The sequence below is a fragment of the Haliotis asinina genome, chromosome 5 (assembly GCF_037392515.1).
Source record: "Haliotis asinina isolate JCU_RB_2024 chromosome 5, JCU_Hal_asi_v2, whole genome shotgun sequence".
In the NCBI taxonomy this organism is placed as follows: domain Eukaryota; kingdom Metazoa; phylum Mollusca; class Gastropoda; order Lepetellida; family Haliotidae; genus Haliotis; species Haliotis asinina.
The window spans coordinates 70266811-70287656 of record NC_090284.1 but is presented as its reverse complement, the minus strand read 5'-3'; the positions used below and the strand labels follow the sequence as shown (position 1 = coordinate 70287656).

General features: G+C 39.2%; 1 protein-coding gene across 2 annotated transcripts in view; it reads left to right on the top strand.

Annotated features, from left to right (window-relative positions):
• Positions 1-20846, top strand: part of LOC137285175 (caspase recruitment domain-containing protein 11-like) — a 91737-nt gene that overhangs the window by 54043 nt on the left and 16848 nt on the right. The window contains exons 9-13 of one of the 2 annotated variants that reach the window (XM_067817413.1): positions 310-435; positions 4671-4826; positions 5253-5312; positions 5668-5725; positions 14035-14409. In XM_067817413.1, coding sequence (XP_067673514.1) covers positions 310-435; positions 4671-4826; positions 5253-5312; positions 5668-5725; positions 14035-14409 — 775 coding nt within the window. The remainder of the gene's footprint in view (positions 1-309; positions 436-4670; positions 4827-5252; positions 5313-5667; positions 5726-14034; positions 14410-20846) is intronic. The other variant, XM_067817414.1, reaches the window with a different exon arrangement.

Genomic DNA, 20846 nt, shown 5'->3' with positions numbered 1-20846 from the left:
TGCAGAGCCTAAAAGCACTGTTTTCCTGCCTGTGATCCTTCCTGTACAAGATTGACTAAGTGTGCATGAAAGGCTCAATCATCTGATCACATCCTGACAAGTAATAATGGACTCATGTTGTCTTGATGATGGTGTACTGAGTAAGTCAGATCCATGGCCTCCACAGAACAACCATGATGGAGTGAATCAAAACTTCTGATATAAGCATGCACACAACATGGACATCTTTATGGATACAAAATTAAAATAGATATTGTCTTGTTCTATTGGGATGTACCTTTGTGTGCCATTCTGCTTTTGTTGTTACAGCTGCGGCTTGAGAAGCTGAAGCTGCAGCGAGACTGTGACCAAAGCCAGCTGTTCCTGAAGCATGCAGAGAGGAGAAACGAGCAGTACTTTAAGACCATCCAGCAGCTTGAAAAAGAGAAGAGGAAGGTAGGCTTGGACTGGACAAAAATTGTCAGTGACTTGTGGGTCGCTTGGCCACAATGTTTGTTGAATTTGCATAGATGTTTTGTGCTATATATAAATATAAGCAGTGACTTGTGGATTGGTTGGCCACAATGCCTGCTGAGTGTGAATAGTTGTTGTGTGCTATATATAAATATAAGCAGTGACTTGTGGATTGGTTGGCCACAATGCCTGCTGAGTGTGAATAGTTGTTGTGTGCTATATATAAATATAAGCAGTGACTTGTGGATTGGTTGGCCACAATGCCTGCTGAGTGTGAATAGTTGTTGTGTGCTATATATAAATATAAGCAGTGACTTGTGGATTGGTTGGTCACAATGCCTGCTGAGTGTGAATAGTGGATCGGTTGGCCACAATGCCTGCTGAGTGTGAATAGTTGTTGTATGCTATATATAAATATGAACAGTGACTTGTGGATTGGTTGGATACAATGCCTGCTGAGTGTGAATAGTTGTTGTATGCTATATATAAATATGAACAGTGACTTGTGGATTGGTTGGATACAATGCCTGCTGAGTGTGAATAGTGGATCGGTTGGCCACAATGCCTGCTGAGTGTGAATAGTTGTTGTATGCTATATATAAATATGAACAGTGACTTGTGGATTGGTTGGATACAATGCCTCCTGAGTGTGAATAGTGGATCGGTTGGCCACAATGCCTGCTGAGTGTGAATAGTTGTTGTATGTTATATATAAATATGAACAGTGACTTGTGGATTGGTTGGATACAATACCTGCTGAGTGTGAATAGTGGATCGGTTGGCCACAATGCCTGCTGAGTGTGAATAGTTGTTGTATGCTATATATAAATATGAACAGTGACTTGTGGATTGGTTGGATACAATGCCTGCTGAGTGTGAATAGTGGATCGGTTGGCCACAATGCCTGCTGAGTGTGAATAGTTGTTGTATGCTATATATAAATATGAACAGTGACTTGTGGATTGGTTGGATACAATACCTGCTGAGTGTGAATAGTGGATCGGTTGGCCACAATGCCTGCTGAGTGTGAATAGTTGTTGTATGCTATATATAAATATGAACAGTGACTTGTGGATTGGTTGGATACAATGCCTGCTGAGTGTGAATAGTTGTTGTATGCTATATATAAATATGAACAGTGACTTGTGGATTGGTTGGATACAATGCCTGCTGAGTGTGAATAGTGGATCGGTTGGCCACAATGCCTGCTGAGTGTGAATAGTTGTTGTATGCTATATATAAATATGAACAGTGACTTGTGGATTGGTTGGATACAATGCCTGCTGAGTGTGAATAGTGGATCGGTTGGCCACAATGCCTGCTGAGTGTGAATAGTTGTTGTGTGCTATATATAAATATAAGCAGTGACTTGTGGATTGGTTGGCCACAATGCCTGCTGAGTGTGAATAGTTGTTGTGTGCTATATATAAATATAAGCAGTGACTTGTGGATTGGTTGGCCACAATGCCTGCTGAGTGTGAATAGTTGTTGTGTGCTATATATAAATATAAGCAGTGACTTGTGGATTGGTTGGTCACAATGCCTGCTGAGTGTGAATAGTGGATCGGTTGGCCACAATGCCTGCTGAGTGTGAATAGTTGTTGTATGCTATATATAAATATGAACAGTGACTTGTGGATTGGTTGGATACAATGCCTGCTGAGTGTGAATAGTTGTTGTATGCTATATATAAATATGAACAGTGACTTGTGGATTGGTTGGATACAATGCCTGCTGAGTGTGAATAGTGGATCGGTTGGCCACAATGCCTGCTGAGTGTGAATAGTTGTTGTATGCTATATATAAATATGAACAGTGACTTGTGGATTGGTTGGATACAATGCCTGCTGAGTGTGAATAGTTGTTGTATGCTATATATAAATATGAACAGTGACTTGTGGATTGGTTGGATACAATGCCTGCTGAGTGTGAATAGTGGATCGGTTGGCCACAATGCCTGCTGAGTGTGAATAGTTGTTGTATGCTATATATAAATATGAACAGTGACTTGTGGATTGGTTGGATACAATGCCTGCTGAGTGTGAATAGTGGATTGGTTGGCCACAATGCCTGCTGAGTGTGAATAGTTGTTGTGTGCTATATATAAATATAAGCAGTGACTTGTGGATTGGTTGGCCACAATGCCTGCTGAGTGTGAATAGTTGTTGTGTGCTATATATAAATATAAGCAGTGACTTGTGGATTGGTTGGCCACAATGCCTGCTGAGTGTGAATAGTTGTTGTGTGCTATATATAAATATAAGCAGTGACTTGTGGATTGGTTGGTCACAATGCCTGCTGAGTGTGAATAGTGGATCGGTTGGCCACAATGCCTGCTGAGTGTGAATAGTTGTTGTATGCTATATATAAATATGAACAGTGACTTGTGGATTGGTTGGATACAATGCCTGCTGAGTGTGAATAGTTGTTGTATGCTATATATAAATATGAACAGTGACTTGTGGATTGGTTGGATACAATGCCTGCTGAGTGTGAATAGTGGATCGGTTGGCCACAATGCCTGCTGAGTGTGAATAGTTGTTGTATGCTATATATAAATATGAACAGTGACTTGTGGATTGGTTGGATACAATGCCTGCTGAGTGTGAATAGTGGATCGGTTGGCCACAATGCCTGCTGAGTGTGAATAGTTGTTGTATGTTATATATAAATATGAACAGTGACTTGTGGATTGGTTGGATACAATACCTGCTGAGTGTGAATAGTGGATCGGTTGGCCACAATGCCTGCTGAGTGTGAATAGTTGTTGTATGCTATATATAAATATGAACAGTGACTTGTGGATTGGTTGGATACAATGCCTGCTGAGTGTGAATAGTGGATCGGTTGGCCACAATGCCTGCTGAGTGTGAATAGTTGTTGTATGCTATATATAAATATGAACAGTGACTTGTGGATTGGTTGGATACAATACCTGCTGAGTGTGAATAGTGGATCGGTTGGCCACAATGCCTGCTGAGTGTGAATAGTTGTTGTATGCTATATATAAATATGAACAGTGACTTGTGGATTGGTTGGATACAATGCCTGCTGAGTGTGAATAGTGGATCGGTTGGCCACAATGCCTGCTGAGTGTGAATAGTTGTTGTGTGCTATATATAAATATAAGCAGTGACTTGTGGATTGGTTGGTCACAATGCCTGCTGAGTGTGAATAGTTGTTGTGTGCTATATATAAATATGAACAGTGACTTGTGGATTGGTTGGCCACGATGCCTGCTGATTGTGAGTAGTTGTTGTATGCTATATATAAATGTAAGCAGTGAGTTGTGGATCGGTTGGCCACAATGCCTGCTGAGTGTGAATATTTGTTGTGTGCTATATATAAATATGAACAGTGACTTGTGGATTGGTTGGATACAATACCTGCTGAGTGTGAATAGTTGTTGTATGCTATATATAAATATGAACAGTGACTTGTGGATTGGTTGGATACAATGCCTGCTGAGTGTGAATAGTGGATCGGTTGGCCACAATGCCTGCTGAGCGTGAATATTTGTTGTGTGCTATATATAAATATGAACAGTGACTTGTGGATTGGTTGGATACAATACCTGCTGAGTGTGAATAGTGGATCGGTTGGCCACAATGCCTGCTGAGTGTGAATAGTTGTTGTATGCTATATACAAATATGAACAGTGACTTGTGGATTGGTTGGATACAATGCCTGCTGAGTGTGAATAGTGGATCGGTTGGCCACAATGCCTGCTGAGCGTGAATATTTGTTGTGTGCTATATATAAATATGAACAGTGACTTGTGGATTGGTTGGATACAATGCCTGCTGAGTGTGAATGGTGGATCGGTTGACCACAGTGCTTGTTGAGTTGTTGTATACTGTCCATCCTTTAATAAATATCAGCTGTTAATAGTCTACATATACAACAAATAAATGAATGTCTGTCATAAAAATGAACTGGTAGCTAGGTAAACTGGGAGAGATTGTGGGATGTAGTTAGAAATAGGTAAAATGTGATCATGAATCCATTTGTATGGTTTAATAACACTGAATATTCAAAGCAACGGAAAAAAACTGGATTTTTCATAATGATGTGACAATCTCATCAGTTGTATGGGCAAGGGCCAAATTCCTTGCCACATCTAAGATTTCTCCTCAAGTTTTGGAACTGCATGTGACCTGACCTGAGTACCAAGAAGGCATGACTCACCCATCTCACAAGCAGTTCTCCATTCACAGGCTGAGGAGGAGAAGATACTGGTTCAGCAGAAGTGCTGGGACATTTCTGATCAGAAACAGAGATTATTCGTGGCCAAACACAACCTTGAACAGAAATATGACAGATTACGGCAAAACTATGAACGTATACGAAGTGATTGTCGTTCTAAACCAGAGGTAACTTGGAAACTGAATCTAATTTATGCAGCTATTGTGACTGAATAAAATAATTAAGGACAAGCTAAAGATAAGCAGAATTATATTCATATGGACTGAAATATGTTTCTGTTGAAGCTTTCCAGTTTGAGTCTGTAATGATTAAGCACATAAAATCAAAACTCACCTTGAGATGACTGGGTTCCATTACTTCACTACATATTCACCTTGACATGCCTAGATATTGACCTTGGTATCATGGAATAGTCATCACTGATATTATCCTTAATATTTCTCTTTATATACTTAGATTTTTCCACCTTATAGGATTTGATATGCTCATATGGCTAGCTGTTATCTTTAAAATAACTAGACATTAACCTTGATATGACTAGATACTCATGACATCCAGTGATATTTCAGTGAAAATGTGTTTATGTGTTACAGGAAGCTGTAGATGGTGATGTTAACACATTAACTCTCAGACCCATAAGCCCAATTCGCCAAGTAAGTTACCAGGCTACATTTTATCAAAATTTACTGTTCAGTCCATTTTGTGAACATGATGTTTCTATTTATTGTGAAAATGTAAAACTTCTTTCATTCCATAATACATTTTGCAAATGTATCAATTATTGAATTTTTATTGAAGCCCTTGGTAGGCAATTAGAAGATCTATTGACATGAAATGTTACACAAGCATTAAAGATGTTGTTGTGAAAAAGGCGTTTCATATTTAAATTTGTATGCACTAATGAGAAGTCTGTTTTCCAGTGTGACTTGTTACTTAAACACATTTCATAGATCTGCAATCCCTCTTGTAAGAACAGGAGGCAATTACGAAAGTATGTCTGTTTTGCAGAGACTGTCCCCAGTGTCTGTTCGTTCTCCACTGCCCCTTCTAAAGACCACACGAGAAGGTATGGTTCGTGGATGTACATTATGCAGTCACAGTTTCTGTCCCTTTAGCCTCACAAGCATAGCCTCTGACTCTCAGATCTGTTGTAGCCTCATAAGCACAGTCCCTGACTCTCAGTTCTGTTGTGGCCTCACAAGCATAGTCTCTGACTTTCAGATCTGCTGTAGCCTCACAAGCACAGTCCCTGAGTCTCACATCTGTTGTAGCCTCACAAACATAGTCTCTGACTCTCAGATCTGTTGTAGCCTCACAAGCATAGTCCCTGACTCTCAGATCTGGTGTAGCCTCACAAGAACAGTCCCTGACTCTCAGATCTGTTGTAGCCTCACAAGCATAGTCTCTGACTCTCAGATCTGTTGTAGCCTCACAAACATAGTCCTTTACTTTGATACGTTGTGTAGACTCTCAAGCATAATCCCTTACTTAGATGTGTGGTGTAGACTCACAAGCATAACCCCATACTTTGTTATGTGATGTAGACTCACAAGCATGATCCCTTACTTTGATACGTTGTGTAGACTCTCAAGCATAATCTCTTACTTTGATGTGTGGTGTAGACCCACAAGCGTAATCAGTTACTTTGATGTGTGGTGTAGACCCACAAGCATAATCCCATACTTTGATATGTTGTGTTAGACCCACAAGCATCATCCATTACTTTGACATGTGGTGTAGACCCACAAGCATAATCCCATACTTTGATATGTGGTGTAGACTCACAAGCATAATCCCATACTTTGATATGCTGTGTTAGACCCACAAGCATCATCCATTACTTTGACATGTGGTGTAGACCCACAAGCATAATCCCATACTTTGATATGCTGTGTTAGACCCACAAGCATCATCCATTACTTTGACATGTGGTGTAGACTCTCAAGCATAATCCCATACTTTGATATGTTGTGTTAGACCCACAAGCATCATCCATTACTTTGACATGTGGTGTAGACTCTCAAGCATAATCCCATACTTTGATATGCTGTGTTAGACCCACAAGCATCATCCATTACTTTGACATGTGGTGTAGACTCTCAAGCATAATCCCATACTTTGATATGTTGTGTTAGACCCACAAGCATCATCCATTACTTTGACATGTGGTGTAGACTCTCAAGCATAATCCCTTACTTTGTTATGTGGTGTAGACTCAAGCATAATCCCATACTTTGATATGCTGTGTTAGACTCTCAAGCATAATCCATTACTTTGACATGTGGTGTAGACTCTCAAGCATAATCCCATACTTTGTTATGTGCTGTAGACCCACAAGCATAATACCATACTTTGATATGTTGTGTTAGACCCACAAGCATCATCCATTACTTTGACATGTGGTGTAGACTCTCAAGCATAATCCCATACTTTGATATGTGGTGTAGACTCACAAGCATAATCCCTTGCTTTGTTACGTGGTGTAAACTCACAAGCTGAATCCCTTGCTTTAATTCATGTGTGGTGTAGACTGACAAGTGTAATCCCTTAGTTTGATAGGATGTGTAGACTCACAAGCATAATCCCATACTTTGATATGTTGTGTAGAACCACAAGCATAATCCCTTACTTCAAGGTAACTTACTTCGAGTTAAACCAGTATCATCCATTTTGATAATGTATATAATGAATGCAAGTTCACAACACAAGTTGTTGCGTAATGAACTTAGAAAAGTAAATGATTTCACTTGTCAGATACTACAGTGTGAATTAATAGTTGTTCATGAGAGAACATGACAAACTCAGGCTGTGAAGTGGTGTTTATTTCTGAAGGCTGATATCACCAAAAAATACACTATGATGTGGTAATTTTATGTTAATTTCACTCACAGTCAAAGTTATGGTGTGTTTCTTTTCATCAGCCGGTTGTGATTCTTTGTGATTGTCAAAAGCCCAAGGAAGATAACCATTTCCATCCCTCCCCCGGCATTTAGTGCAGGTCGGGGAGGAATATAGTCAACGCCCCGTCTGTCTGTCCGTCCATCTGTCCATCCGTATTTTTGTTTTTGGAGCATAACTCAAAAACATTCAATATTTTTGGACCAAAACTGGTAGATATAAGAATCTGAACCTCTGGTTATGCCTTTTGCGGTTTACAGATTTGGGGCATATATTTTTTTTGTTTTTCCATGGGAGGTTTTGGTCTTAGTCTTGTGGTGGGGTTGGTTTCATTTGTGGGGCATAACTCAAAAACTGTTCAATATTTTTCTGCACTCAGAATCTAAAGTGGTGCCTTTTGCTATTTACAGGTTTTTGTGATTTATCATTTTCCCATTTTCCATGGAAACAATTCGGACCAAGTCTCAAAAGGGATGGAGCTTCATTTCGGGAGCACAACTTAAAAAACATTTCATATCCTTCAACAGATCTTGGCAGATATATGGGACAGATCTTGAAACGGTGCCATTTGCTGTTTACTGATGTATGACATTTATATTTTTCATGATTTCCATGGAAACGGTTCAAACTTAGTCTAAAAAACCATCAAGTAACTGTCAGATGATTTGTCCTTTCAAATATTTGGGGGCCGGGATAGTCATCTTCTGATGACTCTTGTTCTTTATGCTGATAGCACACCACTACAAATAATTCTGTACCATTAACCCCTAGTTTATGGTGAGGTGCATAACATGGCATTCTGTACTGCTGAACCCCTAGTTAATGGACATGTGTATAACACAGCCTTCTGTATTGTTGGAGCTCTAGTTAATGGACAGGTGTATAACACAGCCTTCTGTTTTATTGGAGCTCTAGTGAATGGACAGGTGTATAACACAGTCTTCTGTTTTGTTGGAGCTCTAGTTAATGGACAGGTGTATAACACAGCCTTCTCTTTTGTTGGAGCTCTAGTTTATGGACAGGTGTATAACACAGCCTTCTGTTTTGTTGGAGCTCTAGTTTATGGACAGGTGTATAACATGGCCTTCTGCATTGTTGGAGCTCTAGTTTATGGACAGGTGTATAACATGGCCCTCTGCATTGTTGGAGCCTACATTTATGGACAGGTGTATAACATGGCCTTCAATATTGTTGGATCCTCCGTTTATGGACAGGTATATAACATGGCCTTTTGTATTGTTGAATCAATAGTTTAGGGACAGGTGTATAACATGGCCTTCTGTACTGGTGGACCCCTAGTTTATGGGCAGGTGTATAACACGGCCTTCTGTATTGTTAGACCTCTAGCTTATGGACAGGTATCTAACCTGGCCTTCTGTATTGTTGAACCCCTTGGTTTCTAGATAAGTGTATAACATGGCCTTCTGTACTGTTGAACCCTTGGTTTATGGGTAGGTGTATAACACAACCTTCTGTATTTTGGGGCATCTAGTGTAGAGATAGGTATATAACATGGTCTTCTGCATTGTTGAATCCCTAGTTTAAGGACAGGCGCACAACATGGCTTTCTGTATCGTTGAACCCCTAGTTTATGGACAGATGTAGAACATGGCCTTCTGTATTGTTGGACCTCCAGTCAATGGACAGTTGCATAACATAGCCCTCTGTATTGTTGGACCTCCTGTTAATAGACAGGTTCATAACACAGCCTTCTGTAATGTTGGACCTCCAGTTAATGGACAGGTGCATAACACAGCCCTCTGTATTGTTGGACCTCCAGTTAATGGACAGGTGCATAACACAGCCTTCTGTATTGTTGGACATCCAGTTAATGGACAGGTGCATAATATGGCCTTCTGTATTGTTGGACCTCCTGTTAATGGACAGGTGCATAACACAGCCTTCTGTATTGTTGGACCTCCAGTTAATGGACAGGTGTATAACATGGCCTTCTGTATTGTTGGATCCCTAGTTTAAGGACAGGTGCATAACATGGCTTTCTGTATTGTAGATTCCTTGTTTATGGACAGGTATATAACACGGCCTTTTGTATTGTTGAAACCCTAGTTTAGTGGACAGGTGTAGAACATGGCCCTCTCTATTGTTGGACCTCCAGTTAATGGACAGGTGCATAACATGGCCTTCTGTATTGCTGGGCCTCCAGTTAATGGACAGGTGCATAACATGGCCTTCTGTATTGTTGGACTTCCAGTTAACGGACACGGGTATAACATGGCCTTCTGTATTGCTGGACCTCCAGTTAATGGACAGGGGCATAACATGGCCTTCTGTATTGCTGGACCTCCAGTTAACGGACAGGGGCATAACACAACCTTCTGTATTGCTGGACCTCCAGTTAACGGACAGGTGCATAACACAACCTTCTGTATTGCTGGACCTCCAGTTAACGGACAGGTGCATAACACAACCTTCTGTATTGCTGGACCTCCAGTTAACGGACAGGTGCATAACATGGCCTTCTGTATTGCTGGACCTCCAGTTAACGGACAGGGGTATAACACAACCTTCTGTATTGCTGGACCTCCAGTTAACGGACAGGTGCATAACACAACCTTCTGTATTGCTGGACCTCCAGTTAACGGACAGGTGCATAACATGGCCTTCTGTATTGCTGGACCTCCAGTTAACGGACAGGGGTATAACATGGCCTTCTGTATTGCTGGACCTCCAGTTAACGGACAGGGGCATAACATGGCCTTCTGTATTGCTGGACCTCCAGTTTTATCTATCTACCATGTGACAAATCAGATGTGATCAGCAGGACAATGGATTGGTGAGTAGGTGTTGCAAAGCAACATCTGAATACAAATAGTTCCAGTGAAGGAAAGAATTTATAGATGTCATCTTGTTTAATGTACAGAACACAGAGTAGATGACATCCATGACTTTCCTACTTTTTATACAAATACTCAAATAGGTTCTTTAATTCGACATTTCTCATAATAGCACCTTATAAGGTGTTGAAAGATCTGGTGTTAAACATTTCCAATATCTGTGCCAATTTGTTTGTTGACGTAATGGCATCACACTTCTCTCTCAATAACATTCCAGCCAGCCAGTGTTCACACCCAAAGTCTTTGTTGTCAAAGCAGCAGACTGACTATAGCCTTTTCACAGTCAGGTGGCCTGGTGGGGAAAGTGTTGGCTAGTCTCAACAGTGGACCGAGTTTGTTCCCTGCAAGACTAAGTGAAAACTGTTTCCAGTGCTTTCTGCCATAGTGGTCCTTAAACAGTGCTCAATTTCACTCAGTTACAGTGTCTGCCTGGAGAGTGGAAGGTCATGGGTTCGATCCCCGGCCACATCATACCAAAATATGTTTAAACATGGTACTTGTTCGTGCCTGCCTTGCCTTGCATTAATATGCAAAACAAGGACTTTTCAGCTCAGAGTTACATAAATGCACGTTGTCAAATAATCAAAATATTCTTAAGTATGACATTAAACCCCATGCCACCATCACTTTCATACTCCCTCACTAGACTCACAGATATGTTTCAGACTTCATAGCTTGTTACTGCAATTGTTAGAGGGTCACCACCAGAACAACCTGCTTGACTTCACAATTCCTGACTGTTCCTTGTTCTCTGACTCATCAAACCTCAGTCTGTGAACAGAGCCATTGTGTTAACTTTCCAATGTGCAGAGGGCACTGACAAGGATATAAAGTACACTCTCGGAAATTGATAGCCTATCTCACCAGCCAGTTCTGTCCCATACACAGGATGCACCAGAGTCCCGTTATTGACTCATATCTCTATGCTTGGCATCTTGTTGTACATGGATTTTATCAACTACTTTTTGGTCCTGCTGGACTTGTCTGTCCCAGTTCCCAGCTGTAAACCACAATTTAGGAAATGGTGACACCCACGTGGATGTTGCAAACTGGCTGTCATATTGACACTGACTGAATCACTGAGGATAATAATAACTTACAGCAAGAAGCAATGGCATTTTATTTACTGACTCACACAATAGCAGTTATGATTTCGGACAAACATGGCAGTACAGTGATGTACCATATCTTAGTGATTTTTTTCTTTGTTAAATGGATGTTTTGATTTATTAAATGTGTTGGTAGAGTATGTCTTGATTTCAGATGTAGTGGTGCTGCAACTTGAATCAGTTTGTGATACATTTGAAAAATGTTTCATTTCCAGAGCTAATGGCACAAGTTAACACGCAATTGCTGGTTGTATTATGCACATATTCAATGTTGCTTTGATCAAACCATAAAATATTATAATGATGAACTCAGATTTGAAACTCATGCAAGTTAAATACTTATGAGGAAGTGTTATACTACTGTAGATTCCTGACATTCTAATCAATGGCTAGCTGTTTCCTGTGCTGACCCTATCTCCCTTGCTTCATACGTTTGCTGCTTCTTGTAGTCTGAAGTCTCAGCATAAGTGTCAGAAATGGACATAAACTCAATACATAAAATCATTTTGAAACTAAATGCCTGCCTTGAAATATATTCAGATAACGAAGTGCATCGAATATTATAATATCCATAATATGGATATGATAACTTAATAGAAATCACAACATGTGATTATGGCTGTATAACAGTGTTGTGTCACAGTATGCAGTGGATCATTGCACCCATGATACACAGCAGTTTTGTAGCTTAATTATTCATAATGATGAACCACTGGAGATGCAAGATCTAATTTGCATACAGCCACACTGAAACACATAACATTGTACCAAGATACATGCAAAAGACATTCTTCAGTTTCCGTGGTCACTGCCAGAAAGCACAATCTAATGTTCCTAATATACTGTGTATGTGTGATCCTTGCCAGTAATCATGTCATCCCCACCAGTAAACACAACATAAAGGGTTTAAATAAACACAACATTCAACAATATATGTGGTTCCTTTATGTAAACACAATTAACAATACTTTAAACAACAGATAGTTATCGTCTTTAATGCAGTGAATGCAACATTTTAGTGAAGATACTAACCCTCTTAACCGAACAAATGTGTATCAGATCCCATCAAATAAACACACCATCCTGCAATTCATGTGATCAGTAAATGCAACATAAAAAGAATTTATGTGATCCCTTCGTGTAAACACAAGCTACAGTTTCTGTGATTGTTACAAGTAAACACAACATATGAAATTTATGCATCTTCAGTAAACACAACATACAGTGTTTTATGTAATCCCACCAAGTAAACACAGCATATATCACTTATGTGATCCCATCAAGTAAACACATCATATATCACTTATGTGATCCCATCACGTAAACACAGCATATATCACTTATGTGATTTCATCAAGTAAACACAGCATATATCACTTATGTGATCCCATCAAGTAAACACAGCATATATCACCTATGTGATCCCATCAAGTAAACACAGCATATATCACCTATGTGATCCCATCAAGTAAACACAGCATATATCACTTATGTGATCTCATCAAGTAAACACAGCATATATCACTTATGTGATCCCATCAAGTAAACACAGCATATATCACCTATGTGATCCCATCAAGTAAACACATCATATATCACCTATGTGATCCCATCAAGTAAACACAGCATATATCACTTATGTGATCCCATCAAGTAAACACAGCATATATCACCTATGTGATCCCATCAAGTAAACACAGCATATATCACTTATGTGATCCCATCAAGTAAACACAGCATATCACTTATGTGATCCCATCAAGTAAACACATCATATATCACCTATATGATCCCATCAAGTAAACACAGCATATATCACTTATGTGATCCCATCAAGTAAACACAGCATATATCACTTATGTGATCTCATCAAGTAAACACAGCATATATCACTTATGTGATCCCATCAAGTAAACACATCATATATCACCTATGTGATCCCATCAAGTAAACACAGCATATATCACTTATGTGGTCCCATCAAGTAAACACAGCATATCACTTATGTGATCCCATCAAGTAAACACATCATATATCACCTATATGATCCCATCAAGTAAACACAGCATATATCACCTATGTGATCCCATCAAGTAAACACAGCATATATCACTTATGTGATCTCATCAAGTAAACACAGCATATATCACTTATGTAATCCCATCAAGTAAACACATCATATATCACCTATGTGATCCCATCAAGTAAACACAGCATATATCACTTATGTGGTCCCATCAAGTAAACACAGCATATCACTTATGTGATCCCATCAAGTAAACACATCATATATCACCTATATGATCCCATCAAGTAAACACAGCATATATCACTTATGTGATCCTTGTAAATACTTACAGTTTTTCAGCAGATGCTGCATTTTGTCATGTACCTGAAAAAGAAATTGTAATTGCCTAAACCGCTCCATTGAAGAAAGTCTAGACACATCATGCCGACTAAAACAATTTCAGTGAGATTCCTTCTCAGAATGTCCATTTTCTCTGTGTTATCAGACACAGATTCATCGGCAATACAGGAGGGAGCCTCGCAACCACACCCACGACAACCTGGAGTTATGACTTTGCCAGCCACATTCAAGAAAGGGGACGATGACCAGTCCAATGATACCCAGACGTGTCAGCAGACTTTCAGTGTGCGAAACCCTGTAACTAGACCATCCTGTGAACGCGGTCCTACAACGAAGGGATTAAGGCCCCCAATTGCCCGAAAACCCAGAATGAAAAGTCACAGTGACTCCATGGTTGTTAATATCTCTGCATCAATGAAAAAAGTTTTCATCAACCAACATCCTGCTGCTGATGATGACAGCGATCCAACATGTCGGAGTGATGATGATTATGATTCTCATGATGAAGATAATCAAAGTGGTATTGTATAATGGAGTGGATTAGGCGAGATTTTCATGCCTTGGACTAGAGGACACTGAAGTGGGCTTGTCTTATGCATGTGTACACAATGTCTCTTAGGCCTTAGTTTCCGACAGCATGTGCATGCACCATGAATGTGAATATCTCCACTGCATACTAACAGTACCTGACTCAAGAACATCAATATCTCCATGTTATTAATACAACTAATCAAAGCATTATAGAATGCTTGTGTATTGTTTATGGAGAGGTGCATCTGTATTTGGCATTTATTAGATTGTACTGGATTATCGGTTTCTCAATATGTTTTGTGATATGCATTTGTGATATGAATTACATAAAATACTCATTTTTAATCAAACCTGCAAATATTATGCTTTAAAACCTTAAAAGGTAGATATTGCATATAAATTAACAAATCATGAAGGAGAGATGTATATTAACTACTTTTGTGGTTGTCTGGTATGCTTGTCATGACGTGCATAGCACTCATTCCTGGCCGTCTGTCAGTAACTGTTTCCATTTCTTTGGTGTGTACTGTGATATGGCTGAATTATTGTTAAACAGTACTTAATCACTTTAAATAGTTTGACTTATTTCTACCATGATTTACATACCATTTGGTGAAAAGATCGATTCTACTGACAGCCTGCCATACTCTGTTCATAATTAGATGTATATAGTTCCTCTATAAATTTATATCGTAAACTATATGATTAATTATAGCTCTTGATTACCTGGACTTGCATGCAGCCTGTGTTGTCAGTGTGAGCTGCTTGCATTTCAAACCACTTAGTTTTGGTGTGATGTTGCTTTGACTTGTACATTGTTGCTTCTTGTGATTGTTGGGGAGAGGAGGTGCTAATATATTGCATAAATAGTCACGTCTGCATTTAATTCCTGTAAAAGTAAGTATAACAGTTACCATGACAGTAGTTCAGTGCAGTCACTTCGTCCATGTGACACTGATTTACAGAGGTCCTAAGATGGAGCATAGTGGCTAAAGCATTTGTATGCCATGTCACACCAAATGCCTGTTTCTAGTTTCCCCTGAAATGATAATGCAGGAATGTTGCTAAATGCTGTGTTAACTCAGCTTAGTATATTCCTTTGGCAGATACATCAATACAGTTCACCATGGGCCCATGATGAAGGATTAGGTTGACATCATCCAGAACGTGATGGTCACGTGTTTGAGTTTTCACTGTCTAATTACTTGGTGATATAGACGTACACAACTAACAGGAATAATACTCATTAAAACTCTATATATCACCACCTCTTTCTTCTCATATCAGGATGTGCATTCTCAGAAATCTTGATATGGCAATAAAAATGAAAGTTACATTTTCTTATGTTGTTGTTTAAGTTCAACATGAATGTATCTGTTATGCTTCAATGTCTGAGAGTGGTGTGGCTGTTCTGGGAGGGAGACAGATAACATCATCTTGTAGGGACCATAATAGGATAGAAAATAGGCATTGTAATCTTCGACCACCTTGGAGAAACCATTAGCCATTGCTGATCAGAACAAATAGGTTTCACATGCAGTTGTCATTACTGGACACCTTGGAGTACAACCAATACCCAGGTATTAGATTTGGTATTACTCATATTGATAGGACTGTTTCATGGAAGTCCCTAGGCCCTGTTTCACAAGGCTTTCGTAAGCCCAAGATCTTGTAATTTTTCTCATAGCTATTTTACCTCGTACATGGTAGCATAGATGACAGTCAACAATATCATTGTGGAACAGGTCCCTGGATCTTATAAGGTATGGCATGGTACCGACAAGTCATGGGTGGACTCATTCATTATCTACGAGATATAACTTTCAGGATATCATATCAGACTATTGCTGGAGTTCCAATCAGCCATATATAAACTGTTTTAAGTATTCTACCAATAATTGCAAAAAGACCCAGATGCACTGTGTGAAAACAGGCGATTGTATCACCATTCTAAGGGAGCTAACTCTATTCTAGTGTAGGGTATGTTAAAGGTGAAGTCATCAAAGGGAGTCTTGTCTTAATTCAGAATATATTTTTTGACATAAAATGACAACTAGATACTAGTCCCTGCATGATACAAACACCATCACATGGGCAATGCATTAACAGTCATTTAGAGCACCAACATTTGATGTGCAGAGTTGCAGCCCTTAGTTGTGCCAGGTTCTGCTGCTTGTGAGTTCAAATTCAAATGTTGCACTGATTATGATGTTTGGTTGTCAGCATGTTCTCAACATCACAGTGCCATCATGAACTGGAAGTCCTCATAGAACCTAACAATCACTGAGTCACACTGTCATGTTCCTGAAGCCATCCCATATCAGCTCTCACTATCAGTTCCAGACCCATTTTTTTTCGTTTACCCCATCTCATCATCTGATGTCTCCATGTTCCAGCACTTTCACAACCAGTACACCTTCCTTACGCTTGTCATTGCCACAGCTTCATTTCATATCTCTTCATCTACATAAACAGATATTGCATGCTTGTCCCTTTCTGGTTTGCTGAGATTGATATAATGCAGATAAATTTCTGTAGCTAAATATTTATGTATAATTTGGAATATATTCGATTAATATCCTTAAAAAAAATCATACAGACAAATTGACAGGTCAGAAACCTTCAAAATATATACACAAGAACTCCCCAAGAACAAGTCTTTCAGGGTTATTCTGCCATAGTTCTGTCGCCAAGGTTAATTGGTTAGATAAAAGAAGTGGAAATGAGTAATGATAAATGCTTTGTGATTGGACCCGTGCTCAACTTCGCAGCATAGATACTTCATTGGATAAAAAGCCAGCAAAAGGAGTGACACAGTTATTGGGCATCTTGGGCCAAGATGCATCCAGGGTACTAGTGGAGATTTATTGGAATGTATACCCTGGAGATTATTGTGGCTGCATAAAACCAAGGTGACTGGTTCGCAGTAAGTTACAGATAAAATGTTTTGCTCAATATTAGGTAACACTACAGAATACTGATACCTTCTTTGAAACTGAGAGCATACAAGTTTACTTTTGGTGAGGTTTGGGGTTAGCGTTTGGGTTAGAGAGACGTGACACTAAACATTATGGCTGGTAGGTAGCCAGTATTCTGAAGGTGTACCCAATAATAAAATGATATTTGGTTTTGTGAGTGATGCATATGTTTTGGTACTGCATATACTGTGTGTGTATGTATTTTGAAAACTAAAGGTTGGTCTAACAACATACAAAAAACCCTGAAGTAAACTTATTTGGTCCTGGGAATTTCACTAAACATTAAACAATCAATTTGCTCTATATATTAAACAATCAATTTGCTCTATATATTAAACAATCACTTTGTTCTATATATATTAAACAATCAATTTGTTCTATATATTAAACAATCAATTTGTTCTATATATTAAACAATCAATCAAGGTTTCATAAGAGTTTAGTTTTGGTTGTGAAATCATGAGTAAATGATATGAGGTATCTTACAGAGGTGAAAATATCTGAAAACTGTAGGATTATTTTCAACAAGACATTACCAAGACATATATAAGCCAAAGATGACAAGAAGATCCACTTGGCGCGCATTGTGGAGCTAACCATATTACCCTGTCTTACCGTAGATACTGTAGATAAGCTGACCCCCTAACTTGACCCATAAAATCAGTGTCCTGATAGGGCACCGACAATACTGCATGAAATTGTATCTCATGGATAAACTGACCCCCGTCTTCTGTTGTTTTGGTGTTTTTGTTTTTGTTTTATTTTTTGTTTGGGGGGGGGGGGGGGGGGGGTTGTTCTCAAAATTTGGCTTATCTGCTAGAAGGTTTGCCTTGCATATTTCCAGACTGAAAGTCTAGGATTGTATATGTATATGCTGCTTTTTAGGGATTTTGACTGAAACAGTAGGATCATGTATCTATATGCTGCGTTGTGGTGATTCCGACTGAAACAGTAGGATCGTGTATCTGTATTCTGCATTGTGGTGATTCTGACTCAACAGTAGGATCGTGTGTCTATATTTTGCGTTGTGGTGTATCTATATCCTGCGTTGTGGTGATTCTGACTGAAACAGTAGGATCATGTATCTATATGCTGTGTTTTAAAGATTCTGACTGAAACAGTAGGATCGTGTATCTATATTCTGCCTTGTGGTGATTCCGACTGAAACAGTAGGATCGTGTATCTATATTCTGCCTTGTGGTGATTCTGACTCAACAGTAGGATCGTGTGTCTATATTTTGCGTTGTGGTGTATGTATATCCTGCGTTGTGGTGATTCTGACTGAAACAGTAGGATCATGTATCTATATGCTGTGTTTTAAGGATTCTGACTGAAACAGTAGGATCGTGTGTCTGTATACTGCGTTTTGGTGATTCCGACTGAAACAGTAGGATCGTGTATCTATATTCTGCCTTGTGCTGATTCTGACTCAACAGTAGGATCGTGTGTCTATATTTTGCGTTGTGGTGTATCTATATCCTGCGTTGTGGTGATTCTGACTGAAACAGTAGGATCATGTATCTATATGCTGTGTTTTAAGGATTCTGACTGAAACAGTAGGATCGTGTATCTATATCCTGCATTGTAGTGATTCTGACTCAACAGTAGGATCGTGTGTCTATATTCTGCGTTGTGGTGATTCCGACTGAAACAGTAGGATCGTGTATCTATATTCTGCCTTGTGGTGATTCCGACTGAAACAGTAGGATCGTGTATCTATATTCTGCATTGTGGTGATTCTGACTCAACAGTAGGATCGTGTATCTATATTCTGCGTTTTGGTGATTCCGACTGAAACAGTAGGATCGTGTATCTATATTCTGCCTTGTGATTCTGACTGAAACAGTAGGATCGTGTATCTATATTCTGCATTGTGGTGATTCTGACTGAAACAGTAGGATCATGTATCTATATGCTGTGTTGTGGTGATTCCGACTGAAACAGTAGGATCATGTATCTATATGCTGTGTTGTGGTGATTCCGACTGAAACAGTAGGATCGTGTATCTGTATTCTGCCTTGTGATTCTGACTCAACAGTAGGATCGTGTGTCTATATTTTGCGTTGTGGTGTATCTATATCCTGCGTTGTGGTGATTCTGACTGAAACAGTTGGATCATGTATCTATATGCTGTGTTTTAAAGATTCTGACTGAAACAGTAGGATCGTGTATCTATATTCTGCCTTGTGGTGATTCTGACTGAAACAGTAGGATCGTGTATCTATATTCTGCCTTGTGGCGATTCTGACTCAACAGTAGGATCGTGTGTCTATATTTTGCGTTGTGGTGTATCTATATCCTGCGTTGTGGTGATTCTGACTGAAACAGTAGGATCATGTATCTATATGCTGTGTTTTAAGGATTCTGACTGAAACAGCAGGATCGTGTATCTATATCCTGCATTGTAGTGATTCTGACTCAACAGTAGGATCATGTGTCTATATTCTGCGTTTTGGTGATTCCGACTGAAACAGTAGGATCATGTATCTATATTCTGCCTTGTGGTGATTCTGACTGAAACAGTAGGATCGTGTATCTATATTCTGCATTGTGGTGATTCTGATTGAAACAGTAGGATCATGTATCTACATGCTGTGTTTTAAGGATTCTGACTGAAACAGTAGGATCGTGTATCTATATCCTGCATTGTAGTGATTCTAACTCAACAGTAGGATCGTGTATCTATATTTTGCGTTTTGGTGATTCCGACTGAAACAGTAGGATCGTGTATCTATATTCTGCGTTTTGGTGATTCTGACTCAACAGTAGGATCATGTGTCTATATTTTGCATTGTGGTGTATCTATATCCTGCGTTGTGGTGATTCCGACTGAAACAGTAGGATCATGTATCTATATGCTGTGTTTTAAAGATTCTGACTGAAACAGTAGGATCGTGTATCTATATTCTGCCTTGTGGTGATTCTGACTCAACAGTAGGATCGTGTGTCTATATTTTGCGTTGTGGTGTATCTATATCCTGCGTTGTGGTGATTCTGACTGAAACAGTAGGATCATGTATCTATATGCTGTGTTTTAAAGATTCTGACTGAAACAGTAGGATCGTGTATCTATATTCTGCATTGTGGTGATTCTGACTCAACAGTAGGATCGTGTGTCTATATTTTGTGTTGTGGTGTATCTATATCCTGCGTTGAAGTGATTCTGACTGAAACAGTAGGATCATGTATCTATATGCTGTGTTTTAGTGATTCTGACTGAAACAGTAGGATTGTGTATCTACATGCTGTGTTTTAGTGATTCTGACTGAAACAGTAGGATTGTGTATCTGTATGCTGTGCTGCAAGGAATCTGTTGTAGAGTTGCTCTCCAGTAGTCTATGTTTGTCCTTGTAGCTCATGCTATGATTGTTTTATCAAATAGTCAGGCCAGTTGACTGGAATAATTTTGTGTTTTGTCACAATCCAAAGGCCTATTTGATTGTTCACA